General features: G+C 37.8%; 1 protein-coding gene across 18 annotated transcripts in view; it reads right to left on the bottom strand.

Annotated features, from left to right (window-relative positions):
• PTPRT (protein tyrosine phosphatase receptor type T) overlaps positions 1-20,230 on the bottom strand; it is a 918,720-nt gene that overhangs the window by 185,420 nt on the left and 713,070 nt on the right. For all 18 annotated transcript variants that reach the window (XM_016155891.2, XM_016155890.2, XM_016155892.2 and 15 more), the window contains exon 12: positions 8,188-8,461. In XM_016155891.2, coding sequence (XP_016011377.1) covers positions 8,188-8,461 — 274 coding nt within the window. The remainder of the gene's footprint in view (positions 1-8,187; positions 8,462-20,230) is intronic.

Genomic DNA, 20,230 nt, shown 5'->3' with positions numbered 1-20,230 from the left:
GTTCTTAAATCCATTGATCCAGTTTCCAAATTCAGAGGTTTCCCTACTTTTTCACCATTTGGGGGCCAAATGGGCTGAACTTTATAAAGACTCTCAGTTTGGGAGGGGCCTGATGAAGGCAGAAACCTTGCATAAGGAAACTTAGGCAGCTATTTCCATGAGTCTTTTTGGGACTGAAGTCTGGAGTATTGATGCCTCAAGACCCTGGCTGACAAGACTATCAGCCGTCAACATTTGTGTAACATTCATTTCCTTCTCTAGATAAGTTTAAAGTATATTTGTATTGAAAGGAAAATGTTCTTGGTCCCTCAGGTCTCATATTATGATAATAAAATCTGTAGAAACCATGTGAATGAAAAAATAAATTAGCAACCTGGGAGACCTCATCTTGGAATTTGTACAAGACGACACTCAGGTAATTTCTCTCTTACCTGGAAGGGTAGTCCAAGACCCAACAGGGCTTCAACAGAAGTTCAGAGCTTTCAGGGGCAGGTGATAAGGCTCAGATGGTGGAATGGCAGCATGGAGGTAGATATACTCAAGGGGCTGGGTGATTCCCAGGAGAAAAGATGCACGGAGGACTGTGAAGGAGTCCTAGGCAGGTTAACAGGGCATAGAAGGTAGGATCTACTGACAGACAAAAACTGGGAGGGGGCATTTACCAGGCCAGGACTTTCCAAAGTGATTACAGAAAGGTTGCAATAACCCTGGATTCTAAATGTCCATTTCAGTCCTCCTCTCCACTTTCATAGGGCTGCTGCAGAGCTAATAAACCCAGAAATATGTTCCTAGCAAAAAACTGTGGGAGAGATTTAAGGTTTTCTGAGGCTTCACACCATACTGCATAGTAGACTTGGAAGAACCACTGTCTTTCAAAGTGGAACAGAGTCATAAGGAGCATTAGATATTTCTTTACTGTATCTCCATGGAAGTACAGAGAGAAATCCCTCCTTCAGTAAAAAGCAACTAAGACTATGAGATTCCAGGGTGCTTTCATCAGCCCATGAATCCACTGATTTAAATGGAGTCACTTTGTCTGTTAAACCACTCAGGAAGTAGCATGATGAGTAGCATTTCTGAGATACAGCACATGCTCAATGATAGACTGTTCTCTGGATATATGATAGGAACCACACGGGCACTTCAAGAGTGGGTCTGGGTATTATTAGAGTTTGAAGGGAAAGCTCAGGATGTAATGGGGAAGTGTGGTGGTCACTAGGAAGTTCTCACATATCCCAGTTCTCCTTGTAGGCACATAGCTGTAATGCACTGCCTCATTTTTATTTTCGAAGTTAAGCATGGGCACACGACTAGTTTTGGACAATAGAATGTGAAAATGCTGTGTATAATTTTGTGTGGAAACTCTTCAGAACAAGTGCCCTATTTGCTATATTTCTCTTTCTTCACTGGTGATTTTGGAAGCACATGTCAAAATTGACTTCCTATCAATCCGAGTTCCTGAGTGTCCATGATAAACAAAGCCCTTCTGTTGACTCATTTTGGACATGTAGAAGGAGGGAAAATTTCTTTTCGTAATACACTGAGATTTCATGGTTGTTCATTACTACAGCACAATTTAGCTTATCTTAACTAATATAGGAGTTTTTGTATAAACTCCCTAATGGGATATCTAAGACCCAAGCCATGAGAGCTCCTGTGTGGTCTTAACTCTAACCCACATCTCCTTATTCCACGGTCCACCTGAGATTTCCTCATGAAATTTGTGAAGAATAACTAAACTAGAATGAGAATAAGGAAATGAGATTGGGAGGGGCAAGATCATACCCCAAAGACAATATCAATATGTAAAAAGATTCAACAAGAATAGATGGCAGGCTTGAAACCATGTATGAAAAATTTAACTAAGATAAAAAGCATGAGGTGGAGTTATACAGCAATTGAGTCATGGGTGAGTCAAGGCAGTCAACAGCTGTGACAGAGATATGATTCTTGTGGTCCTCCAGAGTTAGAGAGATACGTGCTTCCATGTGGAGTATACTTGACAAATTTAGATATGCCAGGTAAGAAAGCTCTAATTCCCACCTACCTTAGGAAAACAGCAAAAGGGAAGAGAGAACAAATATTACAATAACTATGACAGATGCCTTGTATGCATTGTCCCATTTACTATCCTCAAATGTGGGGAAGGTATATCATTAATCACATGATACAAATTGAGATGTTAAGTAACCAGCTTAAGTTCACATTGCTGGGAACAGCCGTAATTCAAACGCAAGTCTGTTTGATGTCTAACGCTAAGTTCCTTCTATCCCACCATGCCACAGAAAACCCATCAGTGTGCAAACATTCTTTTAACAGTGTTTGGACACAAGTAAATATAGATCTTTTCAATTCATTTAGCCACACAGAAATTTTCCCTAACCCAGCTCTACCTAGATCATCCTGACGATGCTAACGTGATTGCATTACAAACACGATGACCCATTCAAAATAGCATCTGGCTTCCAACTGCTCTCAAGAGGCAACTGAGTTCAGGAGTTTGAACAGGGAGTGAGAGAAAGAGAACCATCAGCCTTCCGCTTCCCCTTCTCTTATTTAGCTCACCATTTGGCAGAGGCATCATCTAGGTTAAATGTGTCCCCACATGATAAAAAGGAAATGACAAGGAAACAGTTTTCTCTCTGCATAAATAGAACATGCACAACTGCATTACCCCACAAAAGGTGGCTTCTGATGGACATTTGCATGAATTTGCCATACTTGTTTTGCATCCAACCGTTAATTATGGTCCATTCAACTTCACAATCACGGGTAATGGTAGTGGAAATGCAGAGAATAGTAGATTCAGCAGACCTCATTATGGGAAGAGTGGGAAAGAAACAATACAAAGCTGCACCCACCCGCTGTTTACAACCAAGACAGCTACTCTGGGTACCATTTGGAGGATTTGAAGGAAATCAAGGCTGCCCAGGAGCCCGGAGCTTGGCAAATAAGACAGCTGGGGAAAAGTTTTACTATGATGGAAGGAAAGTCCTTTAGGGATTATCTGTCTATGGTGAAATAGCTCAGAACTATATCTTTCATGCTACAGTGAGGAAACTGAAACTCAGAGACAACTATCAAGACACAGTTCGTACCCTAATTAATTAATTAAATGATTATTGAGTACTACGCGTGAAATATTGTATTCAGTATGGACAATACAGTAGTCAACAAAACAGAGTTCCTACCTCCGAGAGCTCAGTCAGTCTCATGGGGGAGGAATGTAACTGCATGAAAACAAATGCAATTAAAACTATGCCCAGTGTTGTAAATAAAATGAACAGGTTAACATGCAAGTGAGTACTGGTGTGGATGATTGTTTTGTAATTTAGTTGGGAGCCTCCCAGAGGATGTGACATTACTGATAAGGTCTGAAAAATGAGAAGGTACCATTCCTGCAAAGACTGAGGAAAAGAAGATTCAGGAAAAATAGCAGCTTGTATGAAGACTCTGAAGTGAGGAAAAATATCTTAGAATGCTTGAGGAATAATATTTCAGAAAATGGTCAAGAGAGTGAAGAGAAAGAAGAGTTGTTAAAATGAAGCAGGTATGACTATATCTGGAGCACAATGCTGGATTCTCACTATCCCCTTTAAAGGAGGGCACTGGGAAAAAGCAGTCTGTCTGTGAGAGAACAGAATATATAGGATTAAAGAGATACAGAAATCATGTCATGTTTGAAATAGAAGTAACTGCATGTTTAATATCTATGAGAAATGGCCTGGGTGGCCGGGGGTGGTAGTTGGTACTGTCATATTTTCTCCAAAAGGCTGACATGGGAAAAAAAGATTTGATTTGTTCAAATCAATGTAAGTGCACAAGAGGAGAGAGTTAAGGAGACAGAATCTGGATTTATATAAAGAAGAAGGTTCTAATAGTTTTACCTGATCCTCAAATAATCAACTTTCCCTCCAGAGAATTTCAGTGGTCAAGTTGAAGCCATATAATGACCCCCCCACCCCAAGAATACTTTATTGGTGACTTCTTGTAGGCTTCTAGTCTAGAGTAGATTTCACTTCAAAATCCATCCAACTCTAAAGTGTTATAGATCTATAATATAGTTATATCCAGAACAAATGGTTACAATATGGCCCAAGTCACAAGACAGGGGCTCAGAATTCAGCACCAAGGACAGTACCCCGACAGCAGGGACTACTCTTGTATTCGAAAAGAAAGCATCAGTGAGTAAATATGATTTTACTAATCTGATAAAAAATTCCAACACAAGTGCCTGTGAACAACTTACACTTTATAAAAATACCTGCAAGGACTCTGAGCACCATGCCTCATAATGCACATCACACTTGGACTTTCCATAGTGTTTGTATGGCTGGATTAAAATACTCCACTTTTATGTAGATTGCTGTAGAGTTTACAGAATGTCTTCATCCTCCATCCTAGTAACAGCCAACATTTAATGAGTGACCTCCACACATTTTTAAATCTAGCGATTAGGTATTTGATATATTATTTCACATATTTATTTGTTTATTTTTAGGTTCTCCCGTACTAGAATATAAATACTATAAGGACAGGGATTTTATGTCTGTTTGATTTACTGCTTTACTCCCAGAACTTAGAAGTACCTCTTTTTAACATATAGTTTGTGCTTGCTAGATGTTTATTTAATTAATCATTCTAATATACAGAAAATAAAAGTATCTGGACTCTAAAATTCTCTTACCCTGCTCTGACTGAAACTTGCAGGTAGGGTTGGGAGCAATAAAAGTGATTGGTAGGCAATTATTCAGTCTGACTAACTATCCTGCAACAAATGGCCATTACGCTTTAACTTGTTTTAGCTTAATATCACTTTGCTTCATCCTTTGTTTTTAATATCTGATGACATGAGTTTGCTGAGTTCTGGTTTTACTTGACCCTAGACATACTTTGCCCCCTTTCATGAGGGGAGCAAAGCACCACTTTAAAAAAAATCAACTCTAGTGCTTGTGTATTTTGGCTTGTTTAATTGTTGCTGATTTTTATGTTTACTTGTAGTTTCCTTTGCTTCATCCCCTTTTCTTTGTAGGTTGCTGTTTTCTGGATTTTTAAATGATAGGTCGAAAACCTGCTTTTGTGTTTAAAAGCTATACTTCCAAAAAACTTTCGGTATCAAAAATAAAATAGTATTTTTCCATCCTGTCTGAAAGAGAAAATTAGCAGATTTTTATTTACACTCATCAATCTTCCAACTCTTTCTCAGTTTTTGTTGACATAAAGTGAATTGTAGACCCAGATCCCAATTGTTAATTTTTGACATTATATATATTTTTTTAAGTAATTAGTTTTTATATTAGTCCTCTTTTTTCACAAGATATTTAGAGCAATTATTTCACATTAACACTATGTTTAATTAGTTTCCATGCTCACTATGGGTCATTTTATTCCATATTTCTTTATTCCTGATCTCTTTACTTTGATTCATTGTTTTGACAATTGCTCTTTGAATGATTTATTAGAAGCAGGGTACGTGGGAGACCCTGGACACTGAGAATGTCTTTCTGATGTATTTGCAAAAGAACAACAACTTGGCTGATAAGGAGTTTGCACGGTATAACACTTTCTCTTCAAAAAATCCTCCAGGCTTAACTGCACTGTCTGCTTCCCTGTTTGATGTGGAGGAATCTGAGAGAGGCCAGGTAGAGATCTGTTAGACTGAGAATAACTTTTCTGCTCTTTTTTTCACCCAGCTCTTTTCAGGAAAACTTAATAGTAAATACAGTAAATTGAAGCAGCAGGTAATATTTCTCTTGCCAGAAAACTACAATATTCTGAGTGTGCAGGTCCCCCAGCTTTTCCTCTCTGATCCTGTGAGGCTCCTTACACCACCATGGCACCTCACATGAGCACCACCCCATTCCTGGTTATGCTTCATTACTGCGATCTTCGTTCCAAAACGCGAGTACACATGGTGTGAGACTGAAGGCGTAAGTAATAAATGACCCTGCTCATCTTGGAAGGAGTAGTAGAAACCGCTTCCTAGATTAGATAGCTTCAGGGTGGGGTGACTTTATTCCCAATGCCAAAACCCCATGTCTCGAGAAGGGGGTCTGTTGTGTGATGTTTGGGAAGCAAAAACTCCAGCAGTTTTTACCTCACCCGCTCTTCTGCTCAGGGCCAACCATGGAATCCATTTGTCAGTTTCTTTTGGTTCTACAGCCTCTCTCTCTTGTTGGGTTTTTATGACTATCTTAGTAGGAATGTGACAGACTGTGAACACAGCGCAGTTATCACTCCTATTCACAGCACCTCCTGATATGTTGCCAAGAGCAGGAGAAGCCACACCTTCTCAGAGCTGCACTGAACCAATAAACTGGCCAGTATAGGATGTAAAGAATCAAGAACAAGATGGCTTCCTAGTGGCTTCTTCCCATGTTTGTGTCTTCCTTCTAAATACGTCAGTGTTTCATGCAGAGGGAAGACCAGATGGACAGGTGGAAGGCAGTCTGGCAGCTTCTCTTTGTAGTTTTATACTCTCTGTGAGGAATGTTGCTCGAACCAGTAATAAATGCTGAACTGAAATACCAGTGTAGAATTTAAATGGGTCTGTGGGCATTTTAAATGTTAATTAGTACCTCAAACCAGGTTTCTCACAAGGTAATGACTTAAACTAATGGACTAAACACTCCCTATATCTTGGCCACCAGAGCCTGCATAAGCTATTCTCCATGCACTTTACCAAATCTTGCTTTTGTCTCAGCTTTCCCTTCTTCAACGAGCTTCTACTTCTCCAGACACTCTTTTGAACATGGTACATACCACACTCCCTTACATTTATATAAGCTCTTAGAGGGCACATACGACATAACCTTAATATGAACTATAGGGGCCTAGCATATATTAGTGTTCATTATATATTTGTTAAATGAAATATGGCAACCTGGAGTATGTGCACAAAAGCATCCTAGATGAAAATGATAACATTTTGGTATCAGAGGAACTAAAGATATTCAGCTTGCAGAAAATAAGACCAGATGGTTGTGTTTGTGTAGAGGGGAAGCGGTTGGTAGAAAAGATCTTATGTAACTGAAAGGATACTACATGAGAAGGTGATTGCATTGTTACTATTGGGCAATAAGGGTATGGACCAAAGGCAATGGGTAGACACTACGATTAAAGATATACTTAAGTCAGCACCATACGAAAGCTTTCTTAGAGGCACAGCACTCTGCGAAGATCAACAAAATTACCACGTAAATAAGTGAGTTCTCTGTCATTGGAGGTATTCAAGAACAAGCACCAATGCCAGTTAACTGTGATACTGAAGCACTGTTTCCTGTGTAGGAGGGAAAAGGGAGGCATTGGATGATCTTTCAGATCTTTTCCAGCCCTGTGATTTTGTGATGTTATGACTGACATCTCTCCTTGACCAAAGAAATATGTGACACATAAAAAGGTTACCTTATCTTAGGAGAAAAAATATTATCTCATATGACTAACAGTAATGATAAAGGAGTTTGTATTTACTGATTAACTAAAGTATGTTTAGTACATTCATATATATATAAATGAGGGAATTAAGACTCAGCTAGGCCATGTAATTTGCTCAAGTGAAACACTTTTTTTATCCTTGAATACAGGGGTGTGTGAACTTTTTCTGTAAAGAGGAATATAGTAAATATTTAAGGCTTTATGGAGCATTATATCTCTGTTGACTACTACTCAACTGTACTGTACAGCATCAAAACAACCATAGACTGTGTAAATGGCCCAATCTCCTGGGAGCCATGATTTGTAAAGGACGACTTCATTGCAAACTTTGGTAGCTGAGCATGAGTCTGCACTAAGAGGGCATTATATGGAAGGTGCCTTAAACAGAAAGTTAGGAGGCTGCTGTCCTAGTCTCGGTTCTACTTTAACCTGCTAGGTGACATCCTTGGGTAAGTCATGTTTCCTTTTTGAGCCTCAGTTCTCTCCTCTGAAGAAATGAAGGAATAGGAAAAGAAAGAAAGGAAGGAAGGAAGGAAGGAAGGAAGGAAGGAAGGAAGGAAGGAGAAAAGAAAGAGAAAGAAAGACATTGTTATAGAAAAACAAAACACCCAATTTATAAAAAAAGAAAAAAAGGTATGGGGATAGATTTGGCCCGTGGACCTTAGTTTGTCAATGTCAGCTCTAAAGCCATGCTGCCTTCTCATTTCAGAAAGGGAAAAATACAAAAAGGCAAGAAATGGCCTCCATACTTACTCCATTGGCTTTGCTGAGTGCCTGGAAGTAGATGCTGTAGCTTTTCAGAGGGGAAAGAGGAGGGTTCCAATAGCCATTGTATGTCTTATTGTCACCCACTGTAAAAGGCTGTGTGACAGGCAGATTAGCGGGCTTCAATTCAGCAGCAAAGTAGTGTAGAGAATCAAGGCTGGAGGCGTTCCTATAGCTCACGGGCACCGAGAAACACTCAATGATGTCAGCTGCCCGCCGTGACTTCTGAAGTCTCTCCTCCTTGACAACCAGCTGATAAACACTGGACAGGATAGAGAAAAGGCAAATGAACAACCATCTGGAGGGATGAACTTGTTAGTTATCATCATCACTTCTGTCTACAACTAAACCTCCCTCCAGAGCTTCAGACTTACTGCTTTGTAGAAATCTACCTCCATTTAGATGTCTCAAAGCCAGCTCACACTGCGTATCTCCAAATGCAACTCAGTCCCCACCCCTAATTGCTCCCCTTCTACATTTCTTCTTTACCGAAGGGTAGCATTACCCATCAAGTGGCCAGATCTTCCATCTGGGGCTCATTCTCAATTCCAACCTCCTTAGTTCTCACTTTGCAACTCTAATCAATAAATCCTGTTGAATTGGCATCAGCAATTTGCACTTGTTCCTCCACCTTTTTCTCCACCCACTCATAATGTTGAGATTGGGCACTTTCCCACATCTTATCTGGACTCAGCTGGTCTCTATGACTCTAACTTATTTGATCAAGTACCCAGCCAATCCACTAACCTTGCTAATCATGTAGCACTGTTGCTTTTCAAACACTGTCATAAGCTCTCCATTCTCTGAATGACATAACTGAAACTCCTCATCTTGACATTTGGGGCCCTTTGTGTCTGGCTTCCAGTCTACCTTTCAGAAAGTCGTATGATGTGCCCCTCACTCTAGCTGCTCCCCACCCTGTGCTATTGTGCAGCATCCTTTGGATCCCACGCTGTGTCATCACCAGCTCATGCTTCCTCCACCTGCAACGCCCTCTCATCCTGCCCATCTCTGCCTGTGGAAGCCTTGCCCTGTAGGCTGAGCCTATCTTTCATTTCCTCTATGAAACCTGTATAGACTCTTCCATCTGGATGAGTTTCCCTCCTCCTTAATTCCTCCAGAGCTCACTAAAGGTTTGGGATTGCAATTACATGAGCGGAGGAGTACTATTTCTCTGGCTAGACTGTGGCTTAGTTAACTCTGCATCATTCTCCCCACCTTACATACACTGCCCAGCAGGTTGCCTGATGCCCAACAAGTGACTGATGAATAATTTTTCAAATAAATAACACTGAATTAAATTAAAATTGAAAGTAAGTATGAAACCACATCTGATTGGATGCAAACCTCTGAGTCATGATAGTGATTCCCCTGAACTCCTATCTAGTGATCTCATACCAATGCTTTAAACTTAGAAGGATGTAAGCAGATGCTGTTATGTGAATAGAGATGATTATGCCTTTATTGAACAACAGTATGCCAAATGTGTAGGCTCCTTTTATAAAAGTTATCTTAAAGTTGGGTCTCTGTTTTTTCTTAAAGCCCAATCTATCCCTAACCGCCTCTTGAGTTAATCCTGCCACATGAGAAACCTTTGTCTTGGTTTCTCAGTCCAGAACTCTAATGCTACCTTTGAATCCTTCAGTAATTCTTGTTCTCTTTACTGAGAACCTAAAGCCTCAGTTAAGGCTGGACCCACCTAAAGGCTGGATTCCACTCCTAGAATCATTTTTTCTTGTCCTTGGCCCTCCTATGATGGGATGGATCAAAAAGAGTCACAAGGCTGGCCTGAGAGCTGCCCATGACTAGCACGAGATATTGCAATCATAGACAGCCAAGTAGCAGATCTTCTTTGGGCTCTGACATGTGAATGTTGCCAAGGGCTACGTAGGGAGGTGCATTGTGTCTCCAGGGATCAGCCTACAGTCCCTCCACCTTCTCCTTTCCACCAATTGGACTATTGGGGTTTCACCTGTCAATTCAATAACAGTCAACAGCCAGATTACAGATGAGGATGCTGAGGCTGACAGCTTGAGTGCCTGTCTCATGAGAGTCAAGCTGCAGCACAAGTAGAAACCCAAACTTTTTATTCGTAGTTCATTGTCTTTTTTCTCTAACTTCCTTCTTTTTCAATAAGCCAATGAAATGTACAGAGAGCTTTCTGCAGTGTTTATTTGGCAGCCTAAACTATTTAGCTCTGTCCCACCCAGCCTCATCTGAAATCACAAAGACCAGCAAAGGACATTTTTTGGGTTAAACTGTATTTGCTAACATATGGTTCACATACAATTGGGATTAACGTGCTGAAGTACATCCCGCAATTCCCTCAGGCCCACTAAGTTTGCAAATTGTCCTTTCAGAGGCAAATCTGCAAAGCCAGAAAGCTGCACACCATTTTGTCATTTAAACAGTTGCTAGTGGATCCAACCTCTCTCTCAAAGGTTAGAGAACTTTGATTAAGGAGAGGAGAAGAAATGGCGCACACCCATGATGCAACTTTCCTTGCCCTGATACTTTAGGAAGAAACAAGAAAGAGGGTATTATTTTTGTTTCTTGCAGCACCTTCATCTCATCATCATTCTCTTGAAATATATATTTATCTCAGGTCTTCAGCTTGCTGGTAATGTTAAAAACCATACCTAAATAAGAATACCCCTCCAATATCTCTAGTGCAAAAGTAGTAGTTCCAATAAACTATTTAGGACCATTTATAAGGAAAAAGATTTCTTTTTTCTTTAGTAAAAAAATTCTGATGGTACAAGAGAAGAAAAACTTAAATGCTTACCTCACAACATAGAGCATGTGCTCACACATTTTCTCTTCCTGTGACACTTCCTCAATTTCTCCCAATGAGAAGACACATATTTATGACAACATTTTCTGCATAACTTATTTTGAGGATCTCTTCTTGCAGGGCCCTGAAGGCTGTAGTGCAGCCCCACTCACCTCAATGCATAAGGTCAAGAATTTGTACCTTCTTTCACCTCCTTGGCCTTGGTGCCCTCGCTGCAGCTCACTTTTAATGTCTATCGCTCATCTTCTTCGCTACAGTGACTGACCCCCACCCTTCTTCTCCCCAACTTTTCAGAATCAGGCTTGCCAGAAACTTCCATCCTTTAGTTTTAGTGTCTCCTGAGATAAGAATACTCTACTCTAGTCCAAAGCCCCAAGCTGTCCAGCCCATGGAAGGGGGACACCTTTAAGAGTAAAACTTGCAGGAATCTCGCAGGCATTAGAGAGCCCTGCAGATGGACCTTCATGTTCCCTCTGATTCTTGAGCTCATGCTTCTCTGAGAAGGACCAGGGACCTATCAGATCAGAGCCATCCATTCACATCCATCATTAACACATCTAGGCCCTTGGCCGGAGACTATCCTAGGTATAAAAATTGGACAAGGTAGTTTTGCACCTTTGTGTCCAGTGCCACTCAGCTGAGGCATATAGTGATATCCCATCAGTTACAGTGATTTTTCCTCCACTGATTTTTCTTTTTTTCTTTCATAATATTGTTTGTAAATTTGTTTACTTTTATAGTTGTGTAAAAGCCACAGGTACAAGAAGTTGATTAACATGTACAAATATAAAATACCTCAGCAACTGTAAAATAAAAATCATGTAAGTCCAGTGACAGTCCCTCCAGACAGCTCCCACATCCTTTCGTGGTCCCATCAGTCATCGAGCACACCTTGGCTTCTTGACAGCATACAGAGTTCAAGGCTTACCTATACCCTCTTTACCAGGCCTGTAATCAGGCATTTCTCCAAAGAAGAAATTTAGGAAGCAAGATCTGGGCACCTAGTTAGCTAAATGCTATTGTGGTGCCATTGCTTCAATGCTTTTCTTTTGGACAGAATAAAAAAATATATATATATTTTTTATTAAACATCAAAAATTCATACTCAATGTTCATACTTATAGCACCAATTCAGATTCATTGACACAAGATTCTCCCTCACTTTCCCCATTCCCTGGTCGTTTTTCCTTTTTCTTGCAGCGATAACCTTCGTTTCTAAAATCAATATTTTTACTCATATACGCTCTCACAGAACACACACAAAATCATTAGAATTAACTCATCAATACCACAACTAACCCCAGTACTTATAAATGGATTTCGATATTTCTGCACTGTCCTGCTCCAGCTCCTTCCCAAACAGTTCATTCCTAAGCCCTTTGGTAGGGCAGAGCAAGGCAGGCGTCTGTACGTGATGTGGGGAGGCTGTGATGGCCCAGTGTGGGGAGTGGAAACCCACCCAGCATCCCTGAGATTTGTGCAGGTGGCCTGTGAGGTCAAAACTAGTTTCAGAATAATACCAAGATATTATTTGCCTTTTGTACTTTTAATGTCTCACAAGTGTACTGTGGAATTCTTTAAAAGCTACAGGACTTCATAACTGTATGAGGATAAATTCTTTTCATTTACTTCAATCAAGCAACATAATGCAATAGTTTGAATGCAGAAGGAGATACAGAATCTAGCAGACTTCAAGTCCACCAGGCATTAGAGATTAGCAAAAATGTAAAATAATACTACGTTTCTCACTAAATCATCTTTGTTTTGAAAAATGATAAATAAAATAGTTTTGTTTAAAAAATTTTAAATTAATATGCAATTAAATGTTTCAGTTTTATTTTCTAATCTAGTGAATTGATATATGATATTAGGTATAACTCACAAAAATTAAACGCAAAGTTTATAAAACTTTGTACCCTTTGACCATCAATCTCCCCAGCAACCACCAATCTGCTTTCTTTTCCCATAAGTCTATTTTCTATGAGTTGGTTTTCCCAGTATTATTGAGGTATAATTAACAAATAAAAATTGTATATATTTAAGGTATACAATGTAATGCTTTGATATATGTATACATTGTAAAATGATTACTGTAATTGAGCTAATTAAGATATCCATCACCTCACACAGTTACCATTGTGTGTAGTGAGAACACGCAACATCTATGCTCTTAGCAAATTTCAAGTGTAAAATACAGTATTATACAAATCTCCAGAACTTATTCATTCTGTGTAACTCTTGGGCTAACACCTCCCCATTTCTGCTATTCTCCAGCCTCTGACAACTGCCATTCTACTCTGCTTTCATGAGTTTGACTTTTCTTAGATTCCATATGTATCATACAAGATTTGTTCTACTCTGTCTGACTTACTTCGTTTAGAATACTATTCTCCAGGTTCATCCAAGTTGTTATAAATGGAAGAATTTCTTTCCTTTTTAAAGCCCAAATCATAATCTACTGTCTATATATACCACACATTCAAGGACACAGGATATAAGATCAATATACAAAAATCAATTATATTTTTATCATTAGCAAAGAGCATTCTGAAAATGAAATTAACTAAACAATCCTATTCATAATGTTATCAGAAAGGATACCTAAAAATAAATCTAAACAAAAGAGTTGAAATGCTTGAACTTGAAAAGTACAAAACATTGCCAAAAAAATTGAAGATTATTTAAATGGAGAGACATTCTATATTTACGGATTGGAATAGTCAATATGGTAAAGATAGCAAATTTAACTATGGATTTAATGCAACCTCTATCAGAATCCCAGGATACTTTTTGCAATAAGGTGACACTAAAATGTCTTTGGAAATGCAAGAATCCATAACAGACAAACACTTTAAAAAATAAGAACAAAGTTGGAGGACTTACAGTTCCTGATTTCATAACTTATGAAAATCGATACAGTGATAGGCATAGAATAGACTTATAGATCAATGAAAGAGAATTGAAAGTCCAGAAATAAACCACTGCATTTATGATCAATTGATTCTTGGCAGATGCCAAGGCAATTTGATGGTGAATGGCTAATCTTTTAAGCAAATGATGCTGGGTCAACTGAATATCCACATGTAAAAATTTAAACTTAAATCCATACTATACACACAAACTAACAGAAAATAGACCATGGTCTTAAATGTAAGAGTTTATAAAACTATAAATGTATAAATGTGCAACTATAAAACTTCTAGGAGAAAACATAGGAGAAAATCTTCATGACCTTGGATTAGGAAAAGAGTGTATAGATATAACACCAAAAGCATGATCTATTAATGGGGAGAAAAAATAAGGTAAGTTGGATGTCATTAGGTTTTCTTTTTAAATTGGGCTTCAAATTGGGCTTTAAAGACAACCTTAAGCAAGTGAAAAGACATGCTACATATCGAGAGAAAATATTTGCATATCATATGTATGATAAGACATTTCTAACATACATAATGATCCATTACTATTCAATAAAAATAAGACACTCTAATTTAAAAATTAGCACAAGATTTGACCAGACATTTTACTAAAGATTAAATGCCCACTAAAATGTCTATCAGTAAAAAGACAGAAAATAGCAAGTGTTGGTAAAGATATGTAAAAACTGGAGCCAACATACATTGCTATGGGGAGATAAAATGGTTTAGTCACTTTGGAAAGTACTCTGGTAGTTCCTTAAACAGATAAACATAAAACTACATTCCACCCAGTCATTACATTCCTAGGTTTCTACTCAAGAGAAATTTAAAAATATGTCTACACAAAAACTTATATACAAATGTTAATAGCATTGTTATTCGCAATAGCTAAATTATTAAAACAATCTAAATTTCCACCAATTGGTGAACAAATAAATAATACGCAGTATCAACAAATAATGAAGTATTTGGAAATAAAAGAAACAAACTATTAATACATTCAATAGCATGGACGATGCTGAAAAACATTATGCTAAATGAGAGGAGCCATGTGGAAAACGTTATATAGTGTATGATTCCATTCATATGAAATGTCAAGACGAGGCAATTTTATAGAGACAGAAGTCAGATTAGTGATTGTCTAGGACTGGAAGTGGGAACAGGAACCAACTGCCGTCAAGCACAAGGTGCTTTATGCTGTAATGGAAATATTCTAAAATGAGATTGCGGTGATCGTAGCACAACCCTATAAATTTACTGAAAACTATTGAATTGTACATTTGAAATGGGTGAACTTTATGGTACGTAAATTATATCTCAATAAAGCTGTTAAAGAAATGAAGGCAATGGACTGAATAATTTTGGATGTTCTTTCTCCCTTCAAAAAATCTGTGTTTTAGCATTCAACGGTGGGCGCATTTTAATACAAAAATGCTATGATAAACCTTTGGCATTACTGAACAAGATGGGCTAAGAAGCAAGTGTCAGCTTTGCAATACCTAACAAACCTAGTTTGCAATTATATTCCCCATGTTAAAAGTCACTCAGAACTATGGAGCTGAAATTACAATGGTATGCCTTAGTTAGCCAACTTTTCTTCCAAGGCTTTGGGAATTCCTGTTTTTACTCTCTGTTTGCCTAGTCACAATAGCCCTATGAGGAGGCAAGGAAATGGAGAGAGGTACACATCTGCCATTTAATTTAGTCAGAGAATGTGCATGTGCTTCTTTGCACATGGCCTCCAACTAGTTGTGTGACCTAACAGCCCCTCTGTCTGTCTATCATGTACTTATTCATTTATTCGTCAGATATTTATTGGGTGATTATTGTGCAGCAGATGCAAATTTCACTGTAACATGGTCTCTGGCACCAGGATCTCAGAACTGAGATGGGGAAGACAGATATTAACTGTGCACCACAATCCGATAACACGAGGGCAGGGAAGGATTCTGAGAAGAAGGACAATGTGAAGACAAAATGAGAAAATGTATTTAGAAAGTACTTTCTATAGTGTAAAGTGGCTATAAAAATTGTCTGGGGCTAAGACAAGTACTTCATTCATTATTATTAGTGTTATCAAATTAGACAACAGACATTTGCGTCGTTTTCAATTTGGACCCTTCTGTGATTGAATTGTACTTGATACATTTAACAAAAGTGGATTTTGAGTAGATATTTAGAGGAAGAAATATATATTGTGTAAAAGAACTATAACAATTCAGCTGAAGAGTTCAAGTTTTACTTATTTTCAGATGAAAGCTAAAATCTTATGAGGAGAAACCAGACAACCATTTGATGATGGCTCGTGCTTCACGTCCTCTTTTTCAATATTTAAAATGTTTGATTAGCTTTAACTGAGCTTGTACTTGGGTTGAGATATATTTTAAATCAAAACGCAGAAGACACGGCTATTGAACTCGTGTATTTTCTCTCCATCATGGGTCCTCTCTCGTTCACAATACTGTATGGAAGCAACTCATGTAGCTCTCATTTCAATATATATCCAGAATCTGACACTTCTATCATCCCCACACCTACCACTTGTCCAAGCCACCATCACTTAGATTATTGCAATAGCCTCCCAACTGGTCTCCCTGCTTCCACTCCTGCCCCCAACAATCTATTCTCAAAACAGTGGCTAGAGAGGCCCCTTAAAAACATGACTCAGACCCTGACACTCCTGTGCTCAAAGCTCACCTATGGTTCCCATCTTACTTAGAGTAAAAGGCAACATCTTTACAATGTCTCCGAGGCCCTTTCTTATGAACTACTCAACCTCACCTCTTCTCATCCTTCTCCAGGTACGGTGGCCTCTTTGCTATCCCTTGAACACCCTAGCCATGCTCCCATCTCAAGGCATTTGAGTTTGCTATCCTCTGTGCCTGGGGTGCTCTACTTCAGATACACGTAACCCTTGGAAGGTTTGCTTCTTCACTTCTGCCAGTGAAGTCTTACCTGATCACTGTATTTAAAGTAGCAACCCTGACTCCAGCATAGCCTATTACACTTCCCTGCTTCTCTCCATAGCATTTATCATCATCATGCACCGTGTGTGTGGGCGCATGCACGTGTGCACCAAACAAGTTAAATCATTTTAAAGAGGGCTGTAAGCACTGCAAATGTCAATCTTCCTTTGGGGAAAAGCAACTGGATAGATGGACAGATATGGGGCCAGTTGGCTGCTATTTGGATAGATGACCTTGATTTGGTGACTTTTTCTAAAGTGATACCGAAGTGAAAAACAAGGTTGAGGTTTTAATTCTGGCTTTACCACTCACTAGCTCTATCTGACACACTGAGCAGTCACTTTACCTCTTCAACTTGTGTCGAAAATGGGATAATTCTGGCCAATGCAGTAAGACACAAAACAGAAGAGATACACATTTTAGAAAAGAAAGCAGTTTATCATTTGTAGATAATGACTGTGGCCTAATATATCGAAGAGAATCAACTGAAAGACTTAAAATAAATAAAAGAATTCAGTAAAGTGGTTTGATAGAAGATAGAGATAAATAAACTGTAAACCATGAAAAACAAGCTAGAAGACATAATGGAAAAATCCTGTTAGAATAGAGTCCTTTAAAAATAGCTAAGGATAACACAATAAGGAATGTACAGGACTGACATGGGAAGAAAAAATCCTCTACTGAGCGATATAAAAGAATATCTCTCATTTCTAGCACAGAGCTTGGCAGAGTGGGTGTTAAATAATTGTGTTGAACTGAAGATGAATAAATGGACAGAAATGCTGACGTCCTGGCTGAAAGCATCCCATATCGAAAAGATGTCAATTCTTGCCAAATTGATGTGTTTCATTGGGAAAAAGCAAGTTATATAAAATATGAAGCCAGTTAAGTGACATTTGGGAGCCTTAAAGGTGAGGATAACCTTATTTGTAAATTTCAATAGTTTTAATGGATTTTTCTGGTGTGTTTGTTTATTTAAGATAGAAAATACAAATTTCTTTTTTTAAAACAAAGAAATGAGGGTTAAAAACCACTCCTGGATATTACAGCATATTATGAAGTTAACATAATGAAACCACGGGTACTGCCATATGATTAAAAGAAAATGTGATAGAGATGTGTGTGTGTGTGAATTTATAGATAGAAATATAAGCAACACAAATTAATGAAAAAGAAAAAAAAGGTCAATAAATAGTGTAGGAAAAAACTGAATAATAATGGAGAAAAAGATAACTTTAAGACCTTACCACATATGATAAACCACATTATAGTTCGATGGTTCAAAATTTAATTTATACATTGAAAATTTTCAGGTGCCCATGCCAACCAAATGCAATGTGTGATCCTTGATTGGATCCTCAGTTGGATTTAAAAAACCCTTAAAGGACAATTAATTGGGACAACTATGGAAATTTGAATATGTGCTATATATTAGATACTAGTATTATATCAATTCTTAATTTCTTGAGTGTGATGATAATGGCTACATAGGAGACTAACCTTTTTTCTTAGAAGATATAAACCAGAGGTTTTAAAGTGTCATGATGATTACAACTAACCTAGAAACCAGTTGAGAGATAAGAAAAAAAGACAGAAAGTAAATATGACAAAAATGTTTACGGCTGGTGAATCTGGAGGAATGATACGTGAATATTTATTGTGCCATTCTGGCAATACCTTGTAGGTTTGAAATAAAAAAAACTCGAGTGGAAAAATCTTTTTTAGCTTTAATAATAGAACAACTCACAAAAGATAAAAGAAAAAAGATGTGTGTCTATAAATTTGAAATGTCTGAATATAAGAATAAAAATAAATTAGAAAAGCTACTTCAAGAAAATATGACTATTAAGGAAACAATATTTAAAGTTTAAGGGACCTATTTTGGTATGGAGAATAAAAATAACAAGGGGCATAGACAAAAATCAATAATGTGTACAAGTAAAGGTATACACAATATTCTCTTTGTATAATGAGATAAAACTAGAAATTATTAAACCAAACTTTTAACAAATAAACAAATAAAAACTACCAACTGGGAAAAATAAGAAGCTTCCTAAGTAACTCTCATATCAAATAGGAAATCAAAACCACAATTTCTACTCTTTAGAAACTATTTTGATGTTAAATGCTTAGGGGACAGGACCAAACCTGTTTTCAGAATCTGAGAAGTCTTTGTTATTAAACAAAAAACAATGAAATAAATTAATTAAGCATTCCATAAAAAAGATAATTAGAATAAACAACATTGGAGCCAGATGGCTTTTCCAACGAGTTCTTTCAATCTTTCAACAATTGATAATTCCCATGTTATATAAACAATTACATAAGACAGAAAAAGAGGAAAAGCATCTCAAATTGTTGTGAATTATTCCTTTAATATACTATTAAATTGGTTTCCTATAAGCAAGTCATTTACCTCAGGTACAGAAAATAGATTTAGTAATAAAAAATCTGGGAAAATAATACATAAATAAGTCCAAGTAGAAAACAATATGATTGTACAAATAGATGCTGAAAAGCCATTTGATAAATTTTAACACCCTCTTCTGTTTTAAAAAGAGTCAATAAGATAAGCGGTAGGCTAGAGATATTTTTCCTTATCATGCTTTAAAACATCTATTTCAAAACTACAACTAACATCACACAGAGGAGAAATTTACTGGTGGGCTCGTCTTTGAGGTGGGGAGTAGCACAGCATGGTCAACTGCCAATGTCATCTGGCAACATTGCCCAGAAAGCTCTACCCCATGCGACAAAACATAAAACCAAAATAAGAGCTATTGCGACTGAAAAGGAGGACACAAAATTCTCATTATTCACAGATGATGTGATTATTAGACTAGTAAACCAAGACAATAAAATTTAATTAAAGAAACTCACAAGAGGTTTCAGCAAATTGAATGAGTCAAATACACACACATACGCACGCGCGCGCGCGCGCGCACACACACACACACACACACACACACAGTTTCCCTAAATACCAGCAAAATCCACTTAGCAAACATAAATGGGGAAAGAGGGCACAAGATATCACAAGCTTAATATGAACAAAGAAAGAATCCATTTTAATGAGGTAGCCGTGGATGCCATCTACATGAAGAAATCTGCATAATTTTCCTGAGAAATGGTAAGGAGTCAAATGAATGGATAGGCTTGCTCTCTTTCGGTGTGAAAAAGCTTGTGTTATGTAACCATTGGAGGTTAAGTAACAGTTTTAATACAATTTAAACCAATTTCATTGGGGATTATTTTGGGAATATGATGAGGTGATTTTAAAATTCACAGGGGAACGTAAGTGGGTGAAGTAGCTAAAAGTCGGAACACAAGAATCATTAGAACTAGATATTAAAGTG

This window comes from Rousettus aegyptiacus, unplaced genomic scaffold (assembly GCF_014176215.1).
Source record: "Rousettus aegyptiacus isolate mRouAeg1 unplaced genomic scaffold, mRouAeg1.p scaffold_m13_p_12, whole genome shotgun sequence".
NCBI classification, from domain to species: Eukaryota; Metazoa; Chordata; class Mammalia; order Chiroptera; family Pteropodidae; genus Rousettus; species Rousettus aegyptiacus.
Note: the sequence above shows the minus strand (reverse complement) of the source record. Positions and strands in the feature narration are given on the sequence as shown.